Below are 19,978 nucleotides of genomic sequence, written 5' to 3' on the forward strand. Positions count from 1 at the left end.
TTTCCTAAACTCAATGACAGGTATGTATTTTATTACTATTCTTTTTTTGCATTATATATAATGTTATAAAACATTTATAAAATGTTATAAACAGTGAGAGTCAAAGATTTAGAAAAATACCTAGAACAGATCAAATTTTGAGAAATAATTTTTTCTAGATAAATTAACAATCCACATAAAAGTGTTAATGTAAAAGAGAAGTCTACTCAATAGAAGATTGGCAGTTCCTAATTGAGTTGTTTGACATTTAGGACAATTTTATTATTGATTTATAATCTGATGATTATAGTAAATCCTCAACTTTTAAAATGAAACATTTTATTTTGTGATAAATGTGAGGCCAATAGTTTAAAAACAATGTAGCACTGTTAGATGGACCGGTGTGTAAAGCGATCATCTCACAAAAATGTCACAAGAACCACTAGAAAGTCATTTCCTCCCAGATGCTCTCCTGGACACTCTTGTCTTCCCCACAGAACGCTCTCTGAAGAGTTCTACTGTGGAATTCTTCCCTGCTCTATGTACTGTTTGCTTTCTTATCTTTCCCCTTAGACGCTGAGCCTCTTGAGGGAAGGGACTCCATTTTGCCATTTTAATGTTGTCATGCTTCTGTACCATCTTCTGCCATTTCATTTGTGATTAGTGATATCATTGCCTAATTAATCTTTCCTTTCTTTAGACTCGGCTCACAGAAGTCAGGGGCTGTGTTCTAACCATTGTTTTATTCCTAGCATTTAGATTAATAGATCAGAGAAGGCAAATTCCAGGTCCATATAACACCAATCACCCAACTGTGCCCGTAGCATAAGCTATCTCTTCACTCAGTCAAACCATGACGGAGCCTCAGAACTCTTCTAGGTGGCTACTTGCTATCTGAGATAAATCATCTACTATCTCCACTTGCTTACTTCCCCCCATGGGAAAATTAAAGTCAACATATACTCTCTAAAAGGCAGGATTAGAACCAGATCTTCGGGCACCCAGCGCTGTGCCAAGCTACAATAGAACATGATCCCATCTGTTCTTTCCAGGGATTTATAAGACATGTGACAATTGCAAGAGCTATTTTATTATCCTTCAACAGATTCAGGAACTGAGGTCCGGAAAGACCAAGATAGGAAAAAAAAAATTTTCCATTTGAAGACTAAAGTGAAATTATACTCAGTAAAATAAAAAGTAACACTAAACATCAAGCTATATCAGATTTTTTTTATTGCCCCCTTTTTAAAAATGGTATTCCATAATTTAGTTTTAACTATTTTTCTAATTTTGACTCTTAGGATGATCATGACCAATAAGACCAACCATAAAGGTTACCAGAAACCTAGAACTTGCTCAGTAAATGCTGGACCTTGTAATTGACAAGGGACATGTATTTTAGTTTCCTATTGCTGCTATAACAGATCATTACAAACTTAGTGACTTGAAACAACACATTCATTATCTTACAGTCTTCCAGGTCAGAGGTCTGCAGTGGATCTCACTGGGCTAAAATCAAGGTGTCAGCAAGATTGGCTTTTTTGTGGATGCTCTAGATAGAATCCATTTCCATACCATTTTCAGATGCTAGAAACTACCTACATTCCTTGGCTCATGCCTCTTCACCTGTCTTCAAAATTAACAAAGTAGGGGCCAGGTTCTTCTCTTGCTGACATCTTTACTTATTCTTTTCTGCCTCCTTCTTCCACTTTTAAAAACCTTGTGATTACAGTGAACCTACCCTGGCAATCCAGAATAACCTCTCTATTATAAAGTCATCAATTTAACCTTAATTTCATCTGCAACCTTACTTTTCCTTTGCCATGTAACATGGATTCACAGGTTCTGGGGATTAGGGTGTCAGTATCTTTGGGGAGCCATTATTCTAACTACCACAAAGGGCAAAGCTCAAAATGTCAACTCAGTAAGTAGATTTTCTAGGGGCAATAGGCTTATTTCTTACTGACCACCGTCCAGAAAAGTGATGGAAATTAAATAGAAATGCCCTATAGCCCCTGCCTGACTATTCTTGATGAATAGCTCACAATCATTCATCTGGAAAGAGAAACTCCTCTGTTGAACTTGCTGCTAGGGGAGGGATATCAGAGAAAGAATAAAGTGTAACAAAGGCATTTTTGTTTACTGGTTTTATCATTTGGTTTGGTTTTGAGTTGGGTTCTCACAACCTGGTCGCCCAGGTTGGAGTACAGTGGCACTAACACAACTCACTGCAGCCTCAACTTTCTGGGCTCAGGCAGTCCTGCTGCCTCATCCTCCTGCCTCAACCTCCTGAGTAGCTGGGACTACAGGTGTGCATCACCACATTTGGCTAATATTTTAGTTTTTTGTAGAGACCATGTCTTGCTATATTGCTCAGGCTGGTCTTGAACTCCTTAGCTCAAGTGACCCTCCCGCCTTGGCCTTCTAAAGTTCTGGGATTACAAGCATGAGCCACCATGCCCAGCCTTGTTTGCTGGTTTTTTAAAAAAAATTACACTTATGGCCAGGTGTGGTGGCTTAAGCCTGTGATCTCAGTACCTTGGGAGGCCAAGGCAAGAGGATTGTCTGAGCCCAGGGGTTTGAGACAAGCCTGGGCAACTTGGTAAGACCTCATCTCTACAATATATCAAAAAATTAGCTGGATGTGGTAGTGCTCACTTGTAGTTCCACCTACTTGGAAGGCTGAGGCAGAAAGATTGCCTGAGCCCAGCAGATAGAGGCTGCAGTGGCTGTGAGCGTGCCACTGCACTCCAGCCTGGACAACAAAAATAAAAATAAAAATTGCATTTATAGGGGTTGTATAGCTAGGTTATAACCAAGCTGGAGGTAGTGCCAAGGGGCAGGGTGCACGTGAGACAGCTGAGTATAGGGGCTGGTTCCCAGCTGGGTAAATGAGAAGAAAGCTAGGAACTTATATTCTTAGCTGATGCATGGAAGGGAATTGCAGTGGTTGGCAAGTTATTTAGATTTGATGTGTCTGAATCACTACTAATCTTGTGCACATTTGAATATAGCAATGCATGGGCAAGGTTGCTACACAATGCATGAGCAAGGCTGCTAATGAACACATTCTGAATATTATTCCAAGACATTTAACATCTATGGGGGTGCCAAAAAAATGTATACACATTTTAAGTATAATGTTCACTCAAAAGATGGCATTAATCTGACGAATACTAGCTTCACCACAAGACTGGCAGGACAGTCAAAGAAAATGATGGAAGAACAGTTGAGTGAACATTATACTACATATTGCTACCAAAATTTAATTCAACTTTGAAAAGTAATACACAAATAACATCTCTAAAAAAATGTGTCCACATTTTTTTTGGCAACCCCTGTATTTATGAAGCCAGGCAAAAATTATTTGATACCATCCAGAATGGATAGATAGAGTCTATTGCCTGATGTTTCTGCTGAATATTTGAATGGAATACTAGACAAACACCTGACTTACAAGAAAAGTTCACCTGACTCTGAAATAGAACCCAGCAACTCAAGTGATGATGACTGTTGTCTACTCATGGAGTAATGGGCCTGGAGGAATGTAGTGCATTATTTCCTGGGCTTTAGTTTCTGAAATATGTAAGGTAAGACCCTCCTACACAGAAGCCAGTTATGCAATATCATGGTAGTTTAGAGAATCGAATTCAGATGTTGCCAACTACAGATTATATAATTGGAAAATAGTCAGCTAGCAGGAGCCCATTTTATGTTTTCTCCCAAAAGGAAGCAGCCTTGAACTTGGCTTAGTGGTCAATGCACTAAGGAAAAGCAGATCCTACACCTGGCCCACATGGCAATTCTAATTTCTGAAATGCTATGTCTAAGCTATTCCATAGAAACCTGTAAAAGATTCTCTCTTACCTGAAAACATAAAGCAGCATTGTTTTTTCCAACATGGAATATTCTTTAGGTATGTTTAGTATTGTTAGAAGGCAATTCTTCTCTAATATTTCTGTAATTTGGGGTTTATGAGCATTTTCTATGGTTTTGTTTACAAACTCCATGATTTAAGGAATCATAGTAATGATTCAGAGGAGGTTGTGGTGAGCACTAAGTTGCTCTGGCTATAGGTGAGACCAGATTTCTTCACAAACTAGGAATTGAGGATTCTAGACCGATTTTAAAGAAATTTCCTGATGTTCAAGCACAATCGAGCTGAGCATTTATTGAGCTTTCATAAAGGAGAGAACTGTTTTTTCAAGTTCTCAACCTAATAGCATTTTCTTCTTTCAACTTTGGAAATTTGCTCTAAAAAGAGAGAATAACATCAGAGTTCTTCACAATAATGGAAGAAGGATGATGCTTGGCAGACTTCAAAGATTTTTTTAAGAGGCTCTGAAACTTAGATTAACTGTTCATGGTGTCTTCAGGAAATGCCGTACAATAACTCAGAAAAATCGACTATTGCCTAAGCAAAACAAAACTTGACTTTAGTATAGACACCGAAGTAAAAGTAACTTTTTAATACTTGCCTTTGTCTTGTTTTGGTAAGTCCTCTATTGCATTCAGTGTCTTAGTAATTGTTTCACTGACACTTTCATAAATAGAGAGACTAAAATTACGAAACAGCTGGAAGAAGTCGGGCAGGTCCCAACTTTGCACAAGATCTGCTTTTTTTGTTGGCTCTTTGGATAAAGCTGGAAAAGAGTAAGGCCCATTTGAGTCTGTATCTGACATGAAATATGATTGAAAAGCCTGATCGAATTCTTGCTGCATCTGTTTGAAGATGTTAAAACTCCTGTTAAAGAGAGATGTCACATCCACAGCCAACTGGTTGAACACAGCCTCCATTTCGGTCAATTGTGCATCTTCTTCAATGAACTTTTTATTGTAGGGGAGGTCCTTTTCATTATCTTCATGGAAAGAAAATAGAAATTGATGTATCTTCCTGAAAAACTGTTCAATCTGTGGGGTGGGGTACAGAAATGGAATAAATAAAAAATTTACTTTCTCTGTAGACCATTTCTTATTGCAAATTTTAAAGGCGACATAGCAACTGGGCAAGGTAGAAAAGATGACTGAATTTAAAATAATTTATTAATACTTAAAAAAAATTTATTTTTGAACTGGAGTCTTGCTATGTTGCCCAGGATAGAGTGCAGAGGCACGATCACAGCTCACTGCAGCCTCAGCCTCCTGAACTCAGGTGATCCTTCTATCTAAGCCTCATGAGTAGCTGGGACTATAGGCATGCATCCTCACCCCTGGTGAATTTTGTGATTTTTTTTTTTTTTTTTTTTTAAGAGACAAGGTCTTGCTATATTGCCTAGGCTGGTCTTGAATTCCTGGCTCAAGTGATCCTCCTGCCTCAGCCTCCCAAAGTGCAGGGGATTATAGGCGTGAGCCACCATACCCACCCCCTCCTCAAAAAAAATTGTTTTTATTTTTTGAGAAAGGGTTTTGCTCTGTTGGAGTACCGTGGCATGATTTTGGCTCACTGCAGCCTTAAACTCCCCGGCTCAGACGATCCTCCCTGCTCAGCCTCACAAGTAGCATGCACCACCATGGCCAGCTAACTTTTTTTACTCTTTTGTAGAGATAGTATCTTGCTATGTTGCCCAGGCTGGTCTTGAACTCTTGGCCTCAAGTGATCCAAGCCACTGTGCCTGGTCTATTAACACGCTTTTACTTGACTTTGACTATGGAAATAGAATCTAAAATTTCTTCTAGTTTACATTTGCCCACCCATGGCCTAAAACGTTTTCAATATTGTTGACAAGCTACAGCCTGATGTACTGGTGACAGTTGGTATGCCATTACCCACAGAGCACCAGGGAGATTGTCTGAAAACTGTGAAGAAAGCTCTTGCCTTTCACTTCCATCTTAGTTCTTTCCTTTTTTGTTTTTGTTTTTTTAGGCAAGTGTCATTAGTATCTTTATACTCTTCCTCATCTCACAAATTAGTCTATGAAAAAGAAAAAATCAACACATCTACACTGAACTATAGATACCAGATACAGCTTAGTAGGCTACTTAGGGGTGGTAACATATTAACAGTGATCAAGGCCCTCCTTTACTATAGTCAAAGGAATGAGGCTCTAATTGTAGAATTTCAGAAATTACTCAGTGAGAAAAGATTCTTTCAGTAGTCAAACTATGCTTTCCTTCTTCTATGTGACACCTAAGTCAAGGTAGACCATAGTTACCCTTATATGAAAGTGATATGGATATGTTGAGTACTGTTGACTATTGAATATTCCTGCTGTAGCATCATTCCTGTGCTACTGCTGTTCAAAGAATTCTCCAGAAATGTTTAGAGGTCTTTCTCTCTTTCTCTCTTTCTTTGAGTTGGAATCTCACTCCATCGCCCAGGCAGTAGTGCAGTGGCAGCCTCAACCTGTTGGGCTTTGGTGGTCCTTCTGCCTCAGCCTTCCAAGTTGCTGGAACTACAGACACACACCTTCAAGCCCAGTTAATTTTTTTGTGATTTATTGTAGAGACGAGGTCTCACCATGTTGCCCAGGCTGGTCTTGAAACCCTAGACTCAGGCAATCTTCTTGCCTCAGTCTCCCAAAGTGCTGGGATTACAGACTGAGCCACTGCACCCAGCCAACTCCTGTCTTTCTCAGAAAGTAATCTGGGTGGATTGTTTGCCTCTCCCTGTGCCAGCTTCTGTTTACTTGACTCCATCCACAAAAACAAAATGTTAAAAGCTCCAAGAAATTTTCATAAGACCACACAACTGACCCAGTTGGGAATGGCTCTCAGTCTCCTGACTTAAGCTGGTGCTCATTATATTATATTCTGGTATATTAGTGAGTGACAGTGGCTCTAAAAATAGAGCAGATGCAATTAATAGTGGCAGCAAATTAACTTGGTGCATTCATTATCTTAGTAGTTGCTTCCTTCGTAATTGAGTATGGCATTGCCAAGCCAGGAACATACTCTAATTAGTGTGTGCTCTAATATGGAGAGTGAAATGCCACTCGATTTCATATTCAGCTCACTTCTTGAAGGGGGAGGGGAATACAGGCCAGTTGGAGCCTTTTATGGAGCAGAGCACATCCTATTCAGGTCACTGCTCTCTGTTATTTCCTCTGCCCAGAAGATAGCCAAAGGGGACAAAAAAGAAAACATACCAGTCCTACAGGACATACACAAATAGGGCAAAAGGGGACGTGAAGGTGTGTGTGTGAGTGTGCATGCTACATATAGGAGGGCAAACACATTGAAGGAGAGATTCAGGAGGCAATGTCTTCAAATATTTGGCATCCAAGGAAAAAAAATTAAAGCAGATTGAAATCATGGACTGCAATACTCTGATTCAAAATGCAATTCAATAAACATTTATTGGATGCCTGCAGTGCTCAAATGAAGATAAATAAGATATGATCCTTGCCCTCAAAGAGCTTACAATCTAGTGGGAACATGTTCACAAATAACAAATAGAAGGCTAGAAAGTCATGGTATTTCTAAGAGAGATAAAGTGTCCACTGAATGGATGTTCTAACTTATAAACTGTAAATACACAGGGTGGTACATGCACATTAGTGTTTGATTCTAGATTGCAAAGGCCAATATCAGATCAGTCATTTATATTCTAAATATCAAGATAAATTAATAAAAAGTAAACTGAAGTAGGTGCCTTAAGAACCATAAAATCTTGAACTCTGTTTTTCTCTTACCGTATTTTTCACAGAGGACCAACTAGGTTGACAGGTTGTGTAATATCTCATACAGTTACTTTCCAGGCAAGACCTGCACTCATCCCAGGAATCTGCCAGAGACACCTGGCATAGCCTTTCTCCTTCTTCCAGATGTTCTTGAACTTCATTCAGAAGTTTCAGGGCCTCCTAATAAAAAGCAGAAACAAAAAGGCTATTTCCATCTCATGATCTTATGTGTAACTTAGTTGGTTTCACCCGTTGAAATGTGCATACTGTAACTACGTCTTCATTCTTTCTCATTCAGGGCCCTAGATCTCCAATGCTTACTGTTTAAGAAAAGAGCACTGTTTGATCCTCACTGAAAACTGCAAATCTTATTCATCCATTCATTCATTCGAGTATTTATTGAGTATTGGTTACGTGACAGGCGTTCTACTTGATGTGGATGAGTCAGCAACAAGAATGCCATCCTTGATCTGAGGAACGACTGATTTACCGGCCGACGTGCCTGTCTTCATGTCTAGTCCGCGGGGAGTGTGAAGAGTTGACTTTAAGGTTTATAAAGCTCACACAATTCATTTTTTTCATTTATGCTACCTTTAACGGTTGTAAGTTCTGAAACACTGCAAGAAGGTGCGATTCTTGTGTACCAACTCAAATTGTCCATTGAGTTACCTTCTAATCGCAGAGATGCAGTCTGGAGCATCTCCATTCTCTTTGTCCGTATCGCGGGCACTTGCTCCCTCTTGTGGTGCTTGCTGTACTTGGCTAGGTCCTGCCCGGGTGGTGAGGCGCCCCGGAGCTGGGGCACATGTCCCCGAGAGCCTCGACCCCGCCGCGAGAGTTCCCCACAGGTGCAAAGGACAGGCCTTTCTTTTTTTGCCCCTGCACAGACCCCTGGCTTTCCTGTAAGTGTGGGCTTCTGACGCCCAGCTCCCTCCATGCCTGAGATATCGTTCAGGGGTATAAGAGGGTGTAATGGATCCGTCCGTGGGAAGACCTCCTCAGAGCTGAAAGGCAGGTCCTTTAAATGAAAAAAACGCACGAGGGAGGTACGTTTCTGTACTTAAAACCGATGTATTGTGCATATTTACCCAATAAAAACGAAAAGGAAATGACCCCTTCTTGGTGTATTCAGCCTAAAGAATCACCGGGCACTGACAATCTTCCACATCTTCTCTGCCTGGCTGGGAATTTTCACGTGCTCTCACTGTAGCGTTCTGGTGTTAAGCCAGGTCACATTTGCTATGGCCCACATAAGAAAAATGGCAGGGTCCCAGCCTGCTAAATGCACGTTGTGACCCAGACAGGGCGGACACGTACTTGGGCTTTGCAGAACAATTTTGGAGACTTATAGCTTCTTAAAATGGTTGTTTCACCATGGCAAGCAACAATACCTCCCAGATTTTCTCAGTCAGTCCCAATTTTAAATATTCTGCTCATTGTCCTCATAAGAAAACATCCTAATATTCCCAATTACAGACTATGCTCACTGTGTACCCCCGGGCACATTACTTAATATCGCTAAGACTCACTCTCCTCACTAGCAAATCGGAATAATAGCATCTGCTTCTCAAGGTTTTTGGATTAGGTGAGTGAATCAAGCAAGGCACCTAGCACATGATTATAGTTAGTAACTCTCAGACTTTCTTCCGTCCACTGCGCAGAAGCATAGCAAAAACCAGTTACCAAATCACAGGTCCCAAGTTCTGGAAGTGAAATGTTGCCAGGCAGGAAATAGATCTCTGGGTTAGGAATGTCCTGCTTGTTCCTTTTGTTTATGCTAAATATTTCACCCATTGACAGATCTATGTCTGGAACTCTATTCCATTAGTTCACAGCTTATCAAAAATACTATATAAGTCTGGTGTCAAGGCTGGCACGGCATTCTGCACCTGTAATCCCAGCTACTTGGGAGCCTAGGAGTTCATGACCAGCCTGGGCAACATAGCAAGACCCTGTTTCATTGGAAGGAAGGAAGGGAAGGAGGGAGGAAGGGAGGGAGGAAGTAAACCAAACATACCTGGTGTGAGGGCCAAATTACTCTATGCTGCTCTAGGGTTTCCTACTTTAGTAAAAGTAAATTTCAGAAGTTCTCACTCAATATTAATAGGGAGGGGATGATAAAGGGAACAGTGCTGATGCTGGGTCACTGGGATGGGTGAGACTCAGTACTAGGAAGATGGCAGTGCCAACATGATATTTGCCAATTCATAATTCATCTGAACTGGCCTATATTCCAGTTTAAAGTAATTTTAGGGAGGGATACTTGGTGTTAAACAGGTTCTTTTTTCAATTAACTTTCTAATTGAGCACCCCAAACTTGAGTATAATTCAATGAATTTTATACAATAAATGGATTCTTAAGAATAAATAGAAAGTCTCCTAGTTGCTTGGATTCTTCAGGGTCAGAACTAAAACTAATATTTGCTTATTTGACCCGTCCTGAACTGGTATATTCTCGTGATAGTACTATACCCTATTTCCTTTGTCAGACAGCTCAGAAAGTGAGAAAAACAAAGTCACTGGGTCTCACATGCACACTTTTACTTCCTCTCGGTTCATTCATTCATTACTGTGTTAATTAACATCTCAAATCCCAGTTTTCTTAGCTGTAAAATGAAAGTAACGGTCCACCCAGATGTTCGAAGCGTCCATGTGATTATGTGTTTTGTAAAGGGTCTATTACACATCAAGTGTCACTATTCCCAGATGGCCAGACTCACAGGCCCACCAGTGAAGAACCCAGCTGGAGGGGCTTCCCCATTTTCCTGATGAGGAGCTATTTGGGTTTCCTCAAAATCTTTTGATTTTTGCCAAAAGGGAGGAGGGTTTGCAGCTGCTGATCAGGCAAGATGCTCCTTTCCTTGCCAGGAACCCTGCCTGACTCAGGGCAGTAGGTGTGGCTGCAATATCAACCAGTCTGGTGACAGGCTGACACACAGCTCTGGCGTCAGGCTGTCACTCTGCCCCATTTCTGTTGCTTAATAGACTCCCAGAGGCCCACTGCTCAGAAGTAAACAGAAGCAAGCAGCTATCTGGAATTTGGTGGCCCCACCTTTATAAGTATATAGATATTGGTAGAAAATATTAGAACCTCTACTTGCATTTTTTTATCAAAAAAATTGGGGAGGAAATGGGGCATTGTTCAGTATGTATAGACTTTCTGTTTTTGCAAGATGAAAAGAATTCTGGAGATTGATTGCATAATAAGGTGACTGTACTTAACACTGCTGATTGGTACACTTAAAAGTAGTTAAGGCCGGGTGCATGGTGGCTCAGCCTGTAATCCCAGCTCTTTGGGAGACCGAGGCCAGAGGATTGCCTGAGGCCGGGGGTTCAAGACCAGCCTGGGCAACTTGGTGAGACCTTGTCTCTACAATAAATCACAAAAAAATTCAGTGAATTTTTTTTTTTTTTTTTGAGATTTTTTCCAACACATTTGCCCATTTCGTGATGGGTGATTTACAAGTGCACCTGCCCACACTGCGATGAGTGTTCAGCAGTGAGCGCCCCACCCTCATTCCTGTGACATTTTTTTGTTTCCCCAGGATGCAAAAAGTCCTCAAGGGGAAACGTTTTGCAGATGTGGAAGGAGTGAAACAAAAACGGCAGAAGCACTAAAAGCCATCCAAACTGACGAGTTCAAAAACTGTTTCGAGCAGTGAAAAAATGTCTCCACAGCTGTGCTGCATCAAACAGAGAGTACTTTGAAGGTGACTGACGTTTAAACATGTAAGAATAAAGACACAAATTTTTTAAATAAATAAATTCCTGTTTTTAAGTGTCCCCTCTCTTAAAATGTGTTCTCTATTGGTAAAATGCATAGCCTGAGGTATAGCTATTAAGTAAAGCTATTTGAATTTTTAGAAATAGGTAGTCTGATGTATTAAGTACACACTGGCACTCTCTTGAGGTGTATATGTCAGACGTCACATGTGGTCAACAGTATCGATGCTAGGAAAGTGAGGCCCTTCCACATTCAGAAGCTCCCTCCCTCCGTTTGCTTGCAGCTGGTTGCAATGAACTGCCATTTAAGGGGACTTAGGTGGACTGATGGATTTTATTATCTAGTTTTAACTAAACTAACCTTCATTTAAATGGTTAGGAAACTTACAAAGATTCTTGGAAAAAAAAACACCTGGCAGAATTTAAAAATGTGAATAATTTAAGCTCAAGTGGAAGCAAATGGCAGAGCTGACAGGTCATCCGTATGAGCTCTTTATTGGCCTTGTGACAAGATAAAACTATGATGATCTAATAAGAACTGGCAAGTCAGCTAAAAGTTTCAAAAGAGCTAGAAAATTATTTGAAATGTGGACTACACCCACCCAAGCTAATGATGAATCTCATCCTAAATGTATATTGTACCTTCAGATATTAAGCATAGCAATTCATGTATCTAATTTGTAAATAAATTAATATGCATGTATTTAGGAGTGAGTGCTAGCAAATTTTTTAGTAACAGGGATGAGAGATAAAAAAAACTTTGGAGATCACTGATGTAGCCAAAAACTCCTCGAATACTTTTGACTCAATATTCTAACTCAGAAGGGACTAAGAATAATATATTTTTGAGAAAGCAGCACTTCTCAAACATGAATCTCCCAAATTCCTAGGTCTGGAGTCCTGCAAATGCCTATTTTTATAAATATGTTCTTAGAGGAAATTTAAAGTTTCCTTCAAACTTTTCCTCTAATAAAAACAGCTTTCCAGAAAATTTATTATAAGAAAAAATAAGTAATTTATCAATTGCAATATTTATGGTCCAGATCTGTTTTTAAAAGATAATATTTTCAATAACTGTACCTGCTTTTCTTCCCTGCATTTCTTCAGGGTTTTCATTAGATTGGTATGTTCCTCCTCTTTTCTTTCCATCGTGATCTTCATCTGCTTAACACCAATCAAAGCCTTCTTCACCTCTTCATCTCCATCTATCTCCCCTGCCTCAGAAAAACCTAAAAGACATATTGCAATTTTTTCTTTGAGATCTGGTCAGATTACAAAACAACGAGTTCACCAATCTTAAATGTCCCTTAAAGAGTGGCTTAATTGTTCTTTTATAGCCTCATACTCTGAAGCCACATTGTAATGAATTAGCTGTCAGCTGCCACATGGACCCAGCTGCCACATGGACGATACCTTCTGTTCCTCACTTGTGAGCTCCTAAACAAATCAGAGTTCATTTAACCTCATTCTTGTCATTTTCCTCAAGGCCTGTTTTCATTTAACAATTTTTTTCTTTAAGACTCAAGTGTGTTTATATTAGAGAAATTTTCAAATTTTCTTCACAAACAATTTATATTAAGCGCCCAGCTGGAGACCTCAAACACATTGAACAATTTCTCTTTCTTTCAGCTTCAATTACCTTTCAAGGAGGCATGAAGCCTAGGAAACATCTCATGTAATACGAAATTCCTTAATAACCCAGTGGATGTCTCTTCCATACTTATAATAAGCCCTTAGTGGGCATGAGATTCAATGTCATTCTCTCTTCACAATAGCCAATGTGGCCTCCTAACCTGCTTTTCTTTGCCTCTGAATTTACAGACCCCCAAATCAGCTGCATTTTGGCTAATTTATTCTTCCAAGTGTTAAGTACCCAAAGCATATATCACCAAGCAAAGGTCGCAAGTTAATGACCACGGAACAACCAGATTCATTGTAATTACAAACCATTCTTTCACTAGCTTAAGAATAATTGCACAGATGACTCTAAGTGTTTAAATTTTTTAAAAACTAGAAAAGTATTTCACTGTTCATTAAAGCCGTGCTGAGATGACACCAACCATCTGGATGATACAAAAAAATGCAGTCTAGAAATTGGCAAGTTTTATCTACACGATACAAACATCTGGAAATGTGAACACTCACAGAGACGTGATTGGAATTTTCTATTTTTATCCAGATGTTTGGTGTCGTGACGACTTGGTTTAAGTGCCTGGAGAACGTTTCACCGTGAAACGTTGTGAGCATGGTTATCTCTCAATTGTAACTCGCTCTGAATGGCAGTGGGACAGCCAACACGCAAACAGGCCACAGCACAGATAAGAAACCAAACATACTCTTCAGGTTTCCATTGATGGCAGTTTTGTCCTTCCAAGTAGGTGCACAGTGACAGTCTTTCAACCATAGCAGATACACAATAAACACCAAGAGTGGCGGCTTCATGTTCCCGCTGTTACTGCAAAAGAAAAATAAACCCGCATCAAATGCCTTTCATTAGGTTAGTTTCTGTCAGCATCAATTGAAAACACATGGCACTCCAAAGCATTATTCTGTCAGATTTTTTAAAATGACTTTAGACAACTTATGCTAATGTGACTGTGACATAAGGAAGCTTGAAATGTAAGTTAAACAAGCAAACAAACTTAAGTCCCTATTTGGTTTACATTCTTTATGACAGTTAAATAAGGTCACCATCTGAGGTACTTGAAATTCCAGGCAATGGAGAGTGTGGATCATAGACCCATGAAGTCCAAACTTCATTTTATTCCTTGTCAACAGTAAAACATCTCTAAACACAGAATTAATCAAAATTTGTTAGAAGGATTTTTTTCCCTCCAAAATTCTGAGTCTTCATGTGAGTTTTTACCTGGTTGGTTCACTTCTTATTTATTTATTTTTGCGAAAGCAAAAACAGCCTCATACATTTTTCTCAGACTTCATTATGTGAATCATGTACAGTTAAACTCTTTTCTTCTCAGATAATAAATTTCCTTGTAAGTTTAATTTGGTATACATTAGTTATAAACATTCCAAACAACATTAAGTTTTGAAACTAAAGCTAAAGAAATTAGAACAACCATATGTTTTAAACAACCATATGTTTTAAAGCTAAAGAAATTAGAACAACCATATGTTTTTAAAAAGTTAGTTCTATAAAATAAACTAGATTATCTTAATTCTCTCCAAAGAGAATATTTGTCTACTTTATGTATATTCACTATTTGAGACAACAAAACCAATCTCCATTATTTAATCAACATTTGGAATGTCTTTTTAATATATTTAAATAGCAACTGTATCAGTAGTTATATAATTGTCACGTTTTACATACTTCATTTGCATGAACTCTTCTCTTTCTATTATTATTCTATTTACCAAATAAGACTTTTTAGTATATTTACTAAATAGTAGTAGTATATTTACCACTGACTTTGCAATATCTCCCCAGTGAAGTTGTCACCAGCTTCTGGAAGGACCTTCGTTTTTCTCTGCTTTAATTTTTATCCGTGTCAGGGATTTAGCCTTGTTCTATTAATTTGATGACACAGTTCTTAATCCTATTAACTCAACATATTGAGATTAAGAATATGGTCTAAAATTTGGTAGGGATTAGAAGAAAACACTAGAGGGCAGGCTGTGAACACAATCGAGGACAATGACCTTGGGCTATCTTATTTTACACAAATATGTTTTGATAGAACTTATTAAAACCTTAAAATATATTTTTTAAATTTTCATTTTAAAATCTGTATATTGTACCGGGCTCGGTGGCTCAGCCTTGTAATTCCGTGCCTTTGGGAGGCTGAGGTGAGTGGATTGCCTGAGCCCGTGGGTTTGAGACCCGCCTGGGCAACTTGGCAAGACCTCATCTCTATAATAAATCAAAAACTAGCCGGGCGTGGTAGCATGCGCCTGTAGTTCCAGCTACTTGGAAGGCTGAGGCAGAAGGATCACCGGAGCCCAGCAAGTTGAGTCTGCGGTGGCCAGGAGTGGCCACTGCATACAGTCTGGGCGACAGAGTGAGACTCCAACTCAAAAATAAATAAATAAATAAATAATAAATAAAAATAAAATAAAATCTGTATATTGGCCAGGTGAGGTGGCTTACTCCTGTGATCCCAGCACTCTGGGAAGCCAAGGTGGGAGGATTGCTTGAGCCCAGGAGTTTGAGACCAGCCTAGGCAACATAGTGAAACATTATCTTTATTAAAAAAAAAAAAAAAAAATTAGCTGGGTGTGGTGGTGCAAACATGTAATTCCAGCACTTTGGGAGGCTGAGGTGGAAGAATCGCCTGAGTCCAGGAGTTCAAAACTGCGGTGAGCCGTGACTGTGCCACTGTACTCCAGCCCGAGACCCCAACTCAAAAAATAGGGAGAAGGGCAGAGTTCTGGAAAAGAGGGTCATAAGAAATTGTCCAGCTTTGCTCTGACTCTGTGTACCTTTGCCTATTCATTTGCTGCTGTCCAAGCTTGGGTCCATTTGAAGTGGCTGGCATCTGCAAGTTTCTTTTTAGCAGACCCAAATTTTGTTGAAAATGGAACCAGATTTTATGTATCTAGTGGCTCACCCTCTAGTAGATTTTTTTCCTTTAATCCATGTTCTCCTTTTAAGTGCAATTTCTGAGAAAAGAATTTTATTGCTAACTAGTACTAATTATTTTTAAAATATCTTGATGCTTCCAAAAAGGCTCTTCCTCTAATTACTTCATCTGTTTTCACAGCTGCCATTTTGTTCTTAAGATTAAGCAATCCTTCATATGAATCCGGTCACTCGAATAATTATAACGTCATTATGCTCAAGACTTAAGTGGATTATAAAATATTACAGAAAGTTGGTTGGTAACTAAGGAGACCTAGAAATAAAAGTCATCTTAATTAAGGAAGTGGGCAAGAGGATACATGTATATCAACTGAGAAACAGAGGATTCAGACAAATGAACTTCAAAATGTCAGACAATTGTTGCTAAGCTCAGTCTTGGACAGTGCACCTTAGAGGGTGGCCATAATGGACTCATTAATATGTCACCCCCAAGTTAGACCTGCCTACCCTGTCACTGTCATAGCTGGGCTTCCCCTTGGGCCACTTGGCAGGGAGCAGACCGGGAAGCCTGTCCTATTTATGCTGTGTCCTTTGTGGAGCCAACTCCAGGATATAATGTCAATGGTCCCTGCAGTTATGTGACCCAGGAGTTCTGCATGTGTCCTGCAGGCAAGCAAGGATTTGCTGTCTTGCACCAATAAGTTAGGAAAAAGAGGAAAAGAGCACAATTTTTTAATGAATCCTCCACAACTGTGATCGGCAGGCCTATAATATGAATCAGATGACACCCCTGCTTTGCGAGGTGAGAGATGGGATGGGGAGAGGTTGGACGTGTTACCTTGGTAGAAGTGTCTCCAAAGTATCTAGAGGTGGTTCTCCCAGCCCCAGTAGAAAGTCAAGGATGAGATGCAAAAGAGAAGAAAAGTGAAAAACAAAGGCATGAGGATCTACATAAATTATTCATGGAGGATATCATAGTAATTGATTTCATCAGACTTATTTCCTCCCTCCATTCTTCCCACAACCCTTCTCTTCCATTCCCTTCCCTCCCCCTTCCTTCCTTCCTTCCTTCCATCGTCATTCATTGTTATTTGCTTAATAGACTTAAAAGAGATGGTTCACAATCATAAGCAAGATTTTAGAAGTAGGGTATAAATACTCATTTAAAAGTTGCCCACTTTGACGGTAAAGTTTGACTTACTTGCTTGTTAGAAAGTACCAATGGTATAATATAAAGATCACTGATTTAAGACATCAAGTTCCATCAAAATTCCTGCCACACAATGCCTAAAAGATCAACTTTCCATACGACCCTGCAATCCCCCTACTGGAAATATACCCAGAATAACTCAAATCACTCTATAAAAGATACCTGCACACGTATGTTTATCACAGCATTGTTCACAGTAGCAAGAATATGGAACCAACCGTGCTGTCCATTGAAAGAGGACTGGATTTAAAAAATGTGGTACATATACACAATGGAATATTATGCATCCATAAAGAACAAAATCATGAACTTCACAGCAACTTGGATGGATTTAGAGTCTATAATACTGAGTGATGTATCATAGAAATAAAGAACTGAGTATCACATGTTCTCACTCATAAGTGAACCTTGAACAAGTATCGTCATACTATAAGAAAAGGATTGACAGTAGTGGGAAACTGTTGGGAGTGGGGGCGGGGAAATGAGATTGGCAGGAGTGGGAGTCTGCCTGGGAAGGGAAGGCACACCTCATCAACAAGGGTATCTGCATAATGAACATTTGTATACCTAACCCTGAATTATACCCCACATCTTTAAAATAAAAGAATTAAAAGTTAAAAAAAAATCCCAGCCAAATTTTCACCTTATACTCCTGTGCACTCATACCTAAATACCTTCAGCTAAAAATTGAAAGAAATAATCTCAAGTGTTACTTCCAGCTCTGAAGTTCTGTGATTGTTATTCAGTTAGTCTTGTCAAGCTTCCACATAGCTGGAGTGTACTAAGTGAGTTGAAGCCATCTGTAAAATAAAATAAAAAAATTACAGCTGCCTTATCTCTCTTGTAGAGTTGCTAAGCAGGTCAAATTAGTTCATACAAATGAAAATGTTTTAATGAGTCATGGAGTGCAATGTAATTGGAAGGTAAACCTTTTGGTTAAAAAAAACTCAGACTAAACTAAAAGTATTATTTTAGGCTCATATAACATAAGTAGCAAAAGCAGGCATTGAATCCAGACTGAAATCTTTCATGAAAAAAGATCAGGTTTGAATACAATGTGAGGAAATTACATTCCATGGAACCTCATCATGGATCCTGTTTATCTATTTTAGACCAGTACCACACCAATTTAGTTATTGACCAGATTGTTCATAAATATACATTTTAAAACTTCTATTACCCCCAGCATAGTGCTCACTTCCAGCTAGTTCTGCTCCAGAAATAGCTTATTCAGCCAATGTCCCAGGCACCAGTTATGCTTCACATACTGAGGGTGCAGTGGTCTTGCTCCCTAGGTGCTCATATTGTATTCCAATGATAGGGAACTGGACAATACACAAGTAAATACATAAGCAAGATGTATGAGAGTATGAAAACTGCTACATAGAAAATTAAGCGGGGCTGGGCATGGTAGCTCACATCTATAATCCTAGCAATTTGAGAGCCCAAAGTGAGAGGATCACTTGGGAGCAGGAGTTTGAAACCAGCCTGGGCTACATTGCAAGACCTCAGGTCTATAAAAAAAAAATCAAAAGGTTAGCCTGGCATGGTGGTACATGCTTGTAGTCCCAAATACTTGGGAGGCTGAGGCAGGAGGATTGCCTGAGCCCAAGAGGTCGAGGCTACACTGGGCCATGATTGTGCCATTGCACTCCAGTCTGGGTGACAGAGTGAGACCTGGACTCAAAAAAACCAAAAACAAACAAAAAAAAGGAAAGAACATGAAATGGGAGTGATGTGATAGTAACTTAGAAGGTGGCCAAGGACGGCCTCTTTGCCTCTTTGCAGAGGGAACTTTTAACACGATCTCTGAGAGCAGAGCCAGCTACATAATGTGCAAGGCCCAGTGCAAAATGAAAATGTGGGCCCCACGTCTAAAAATTATTAAGATTTTCAAGATGGCAACAGCAGAGCATTAAACCAATCACAGAGCCTTCTGAGTGGGGGGGAGGGCATGCAGGTGGCACATGCATGAAGTTGACCTTGCCTGAAAGACGGGGCCTCTTCCAGGATCCAAGGAAGGGCAAGTGCAAGGGTGGAAACATGCTCAGCAAGCTCATGGCACAGAAAAGAGGCCAGTGTGGCAGAGTACTGTGAGAGGAGTGTGATGTTAGGTGAAGAGGCAGAAATTTTAAAACGTAGATTTATACACAACCTGGTCAATAACTAAATTGGTGTGGTGCTGGTCTAAAACAGATAAACAGGCTCCATGATGAAGTTCTGTGGAATGTCATTTCCCCACAAGACAACACATTAGATCATATCATTGCCTTTTGGAAAATCCTCTACAGGGATCCCACCTGCCTTTAAAAAAAAATTCTGACTTCTTACCCTGCCCCACTATATGATCTGTACTGTAGGAGAGTAAGGTAGATGACAAACTACTCAGGAAGTTGTTTTCATCACCAGGGCAGAGATAATGGAGGCTCCTTGGTGAGTGAGAGGTGGTCAGATTTGGGATTTATTTTGGAGACAAGGCTGAATTGTGAGGTGAGGGGGAAAGCGGGATTCTTGACTCGAGCTGTGGGTCTGAGGCGAGAACGGCTGGGGCAGAACACGGCAGGGCTGTTGCTGGCACGTGCCCTTGCTCACTCCCAGGGGCCCCCACCCGGTGCATCAGGTTCTCAATCTCACCGCCAATGGGGACTTTTATTGCTAAAGTCATCAAGAAACGACTGATGACCAATTCCCCTGGTGACTTCCTTACTGTCCTTCATGTGGCACTTGGCACAGGTGATGGGCAGTTGTTTTTAAAGCATCCCTTCCATTGGTATCAATGATTCCATCTTCTCTTGGTTTTCCTCCTACCTCATCAACTTCTCCTTTTAGTTGTAGCAGGATGGGATTGCCTTCCCCCTCATCCTTTCTTTTCTTTTCTTTTTTTTTTTGAGTTGGAGTCTCACTCTG

The 19,978-nt window shown here is 39.9% G+C and overlaps 1 protein-coding gene across 3 annotated transcripts in view; it reads right to left on the bottom strand.

The window, feature by feature from the left end:
* CLUL1 (clusterin like 1) overlaps nt 1-18,669 on the bottom strand; it is a 31,573-nt gene extending 12,904 nt beyond the window's left edge. Inside the window, exons 1-5 of one of the 3 annotated variants that reach the window (XM_008072216.1) lie at nt 14,752-14,837; nt 13,658-13,776; nt 12,402-12,550; nt 7,611-7,778; nt 4,458-4,890 (exon numbers count right to left, since the gene is read on the bottom strand). In XM_008072216.1, coding sequence (XP_008070407.1) covers nt 4,458-4,890; nt 7,611-7,778; nt 12,402-12,550; nt 13,658-13,763 — 856 coding nt within the window. In that variant the 5' untranslated portion in view covers nt 13,764-13,776; nt 14,752-14,837. Of the gene's footprint in view, nt 1-4,457; nt 4,891-7,610; nt 7,779-12,401; nt 12,551-13,657; nt 13,777-14,744; nt 14,838-18,631 lie in introns of those variants that run through there. The other 2 variants (XM_008072217.1, XM_008072218.1) reach the window with 2 other exon arrangements.
* Nucleotides 18,670-19,978: the final 1,309 nt, after the last annotated feature.

Source organism: Carlito syrichta, unplaced genomic scaffold (assembly GCF_000164805.1).
Source record: "Carlito syrichta isolate Samal-C Ts95f unplaced genomic scaffold, Tarsius_syrichta-2.0.1 Scaffold314876, whole genome shotgun sequence".
NCBI lineage: Eukaryota > Metazoa > Chordata > Mammalia > Primates > Tarsiidae > Carlito > Carlito syrichta.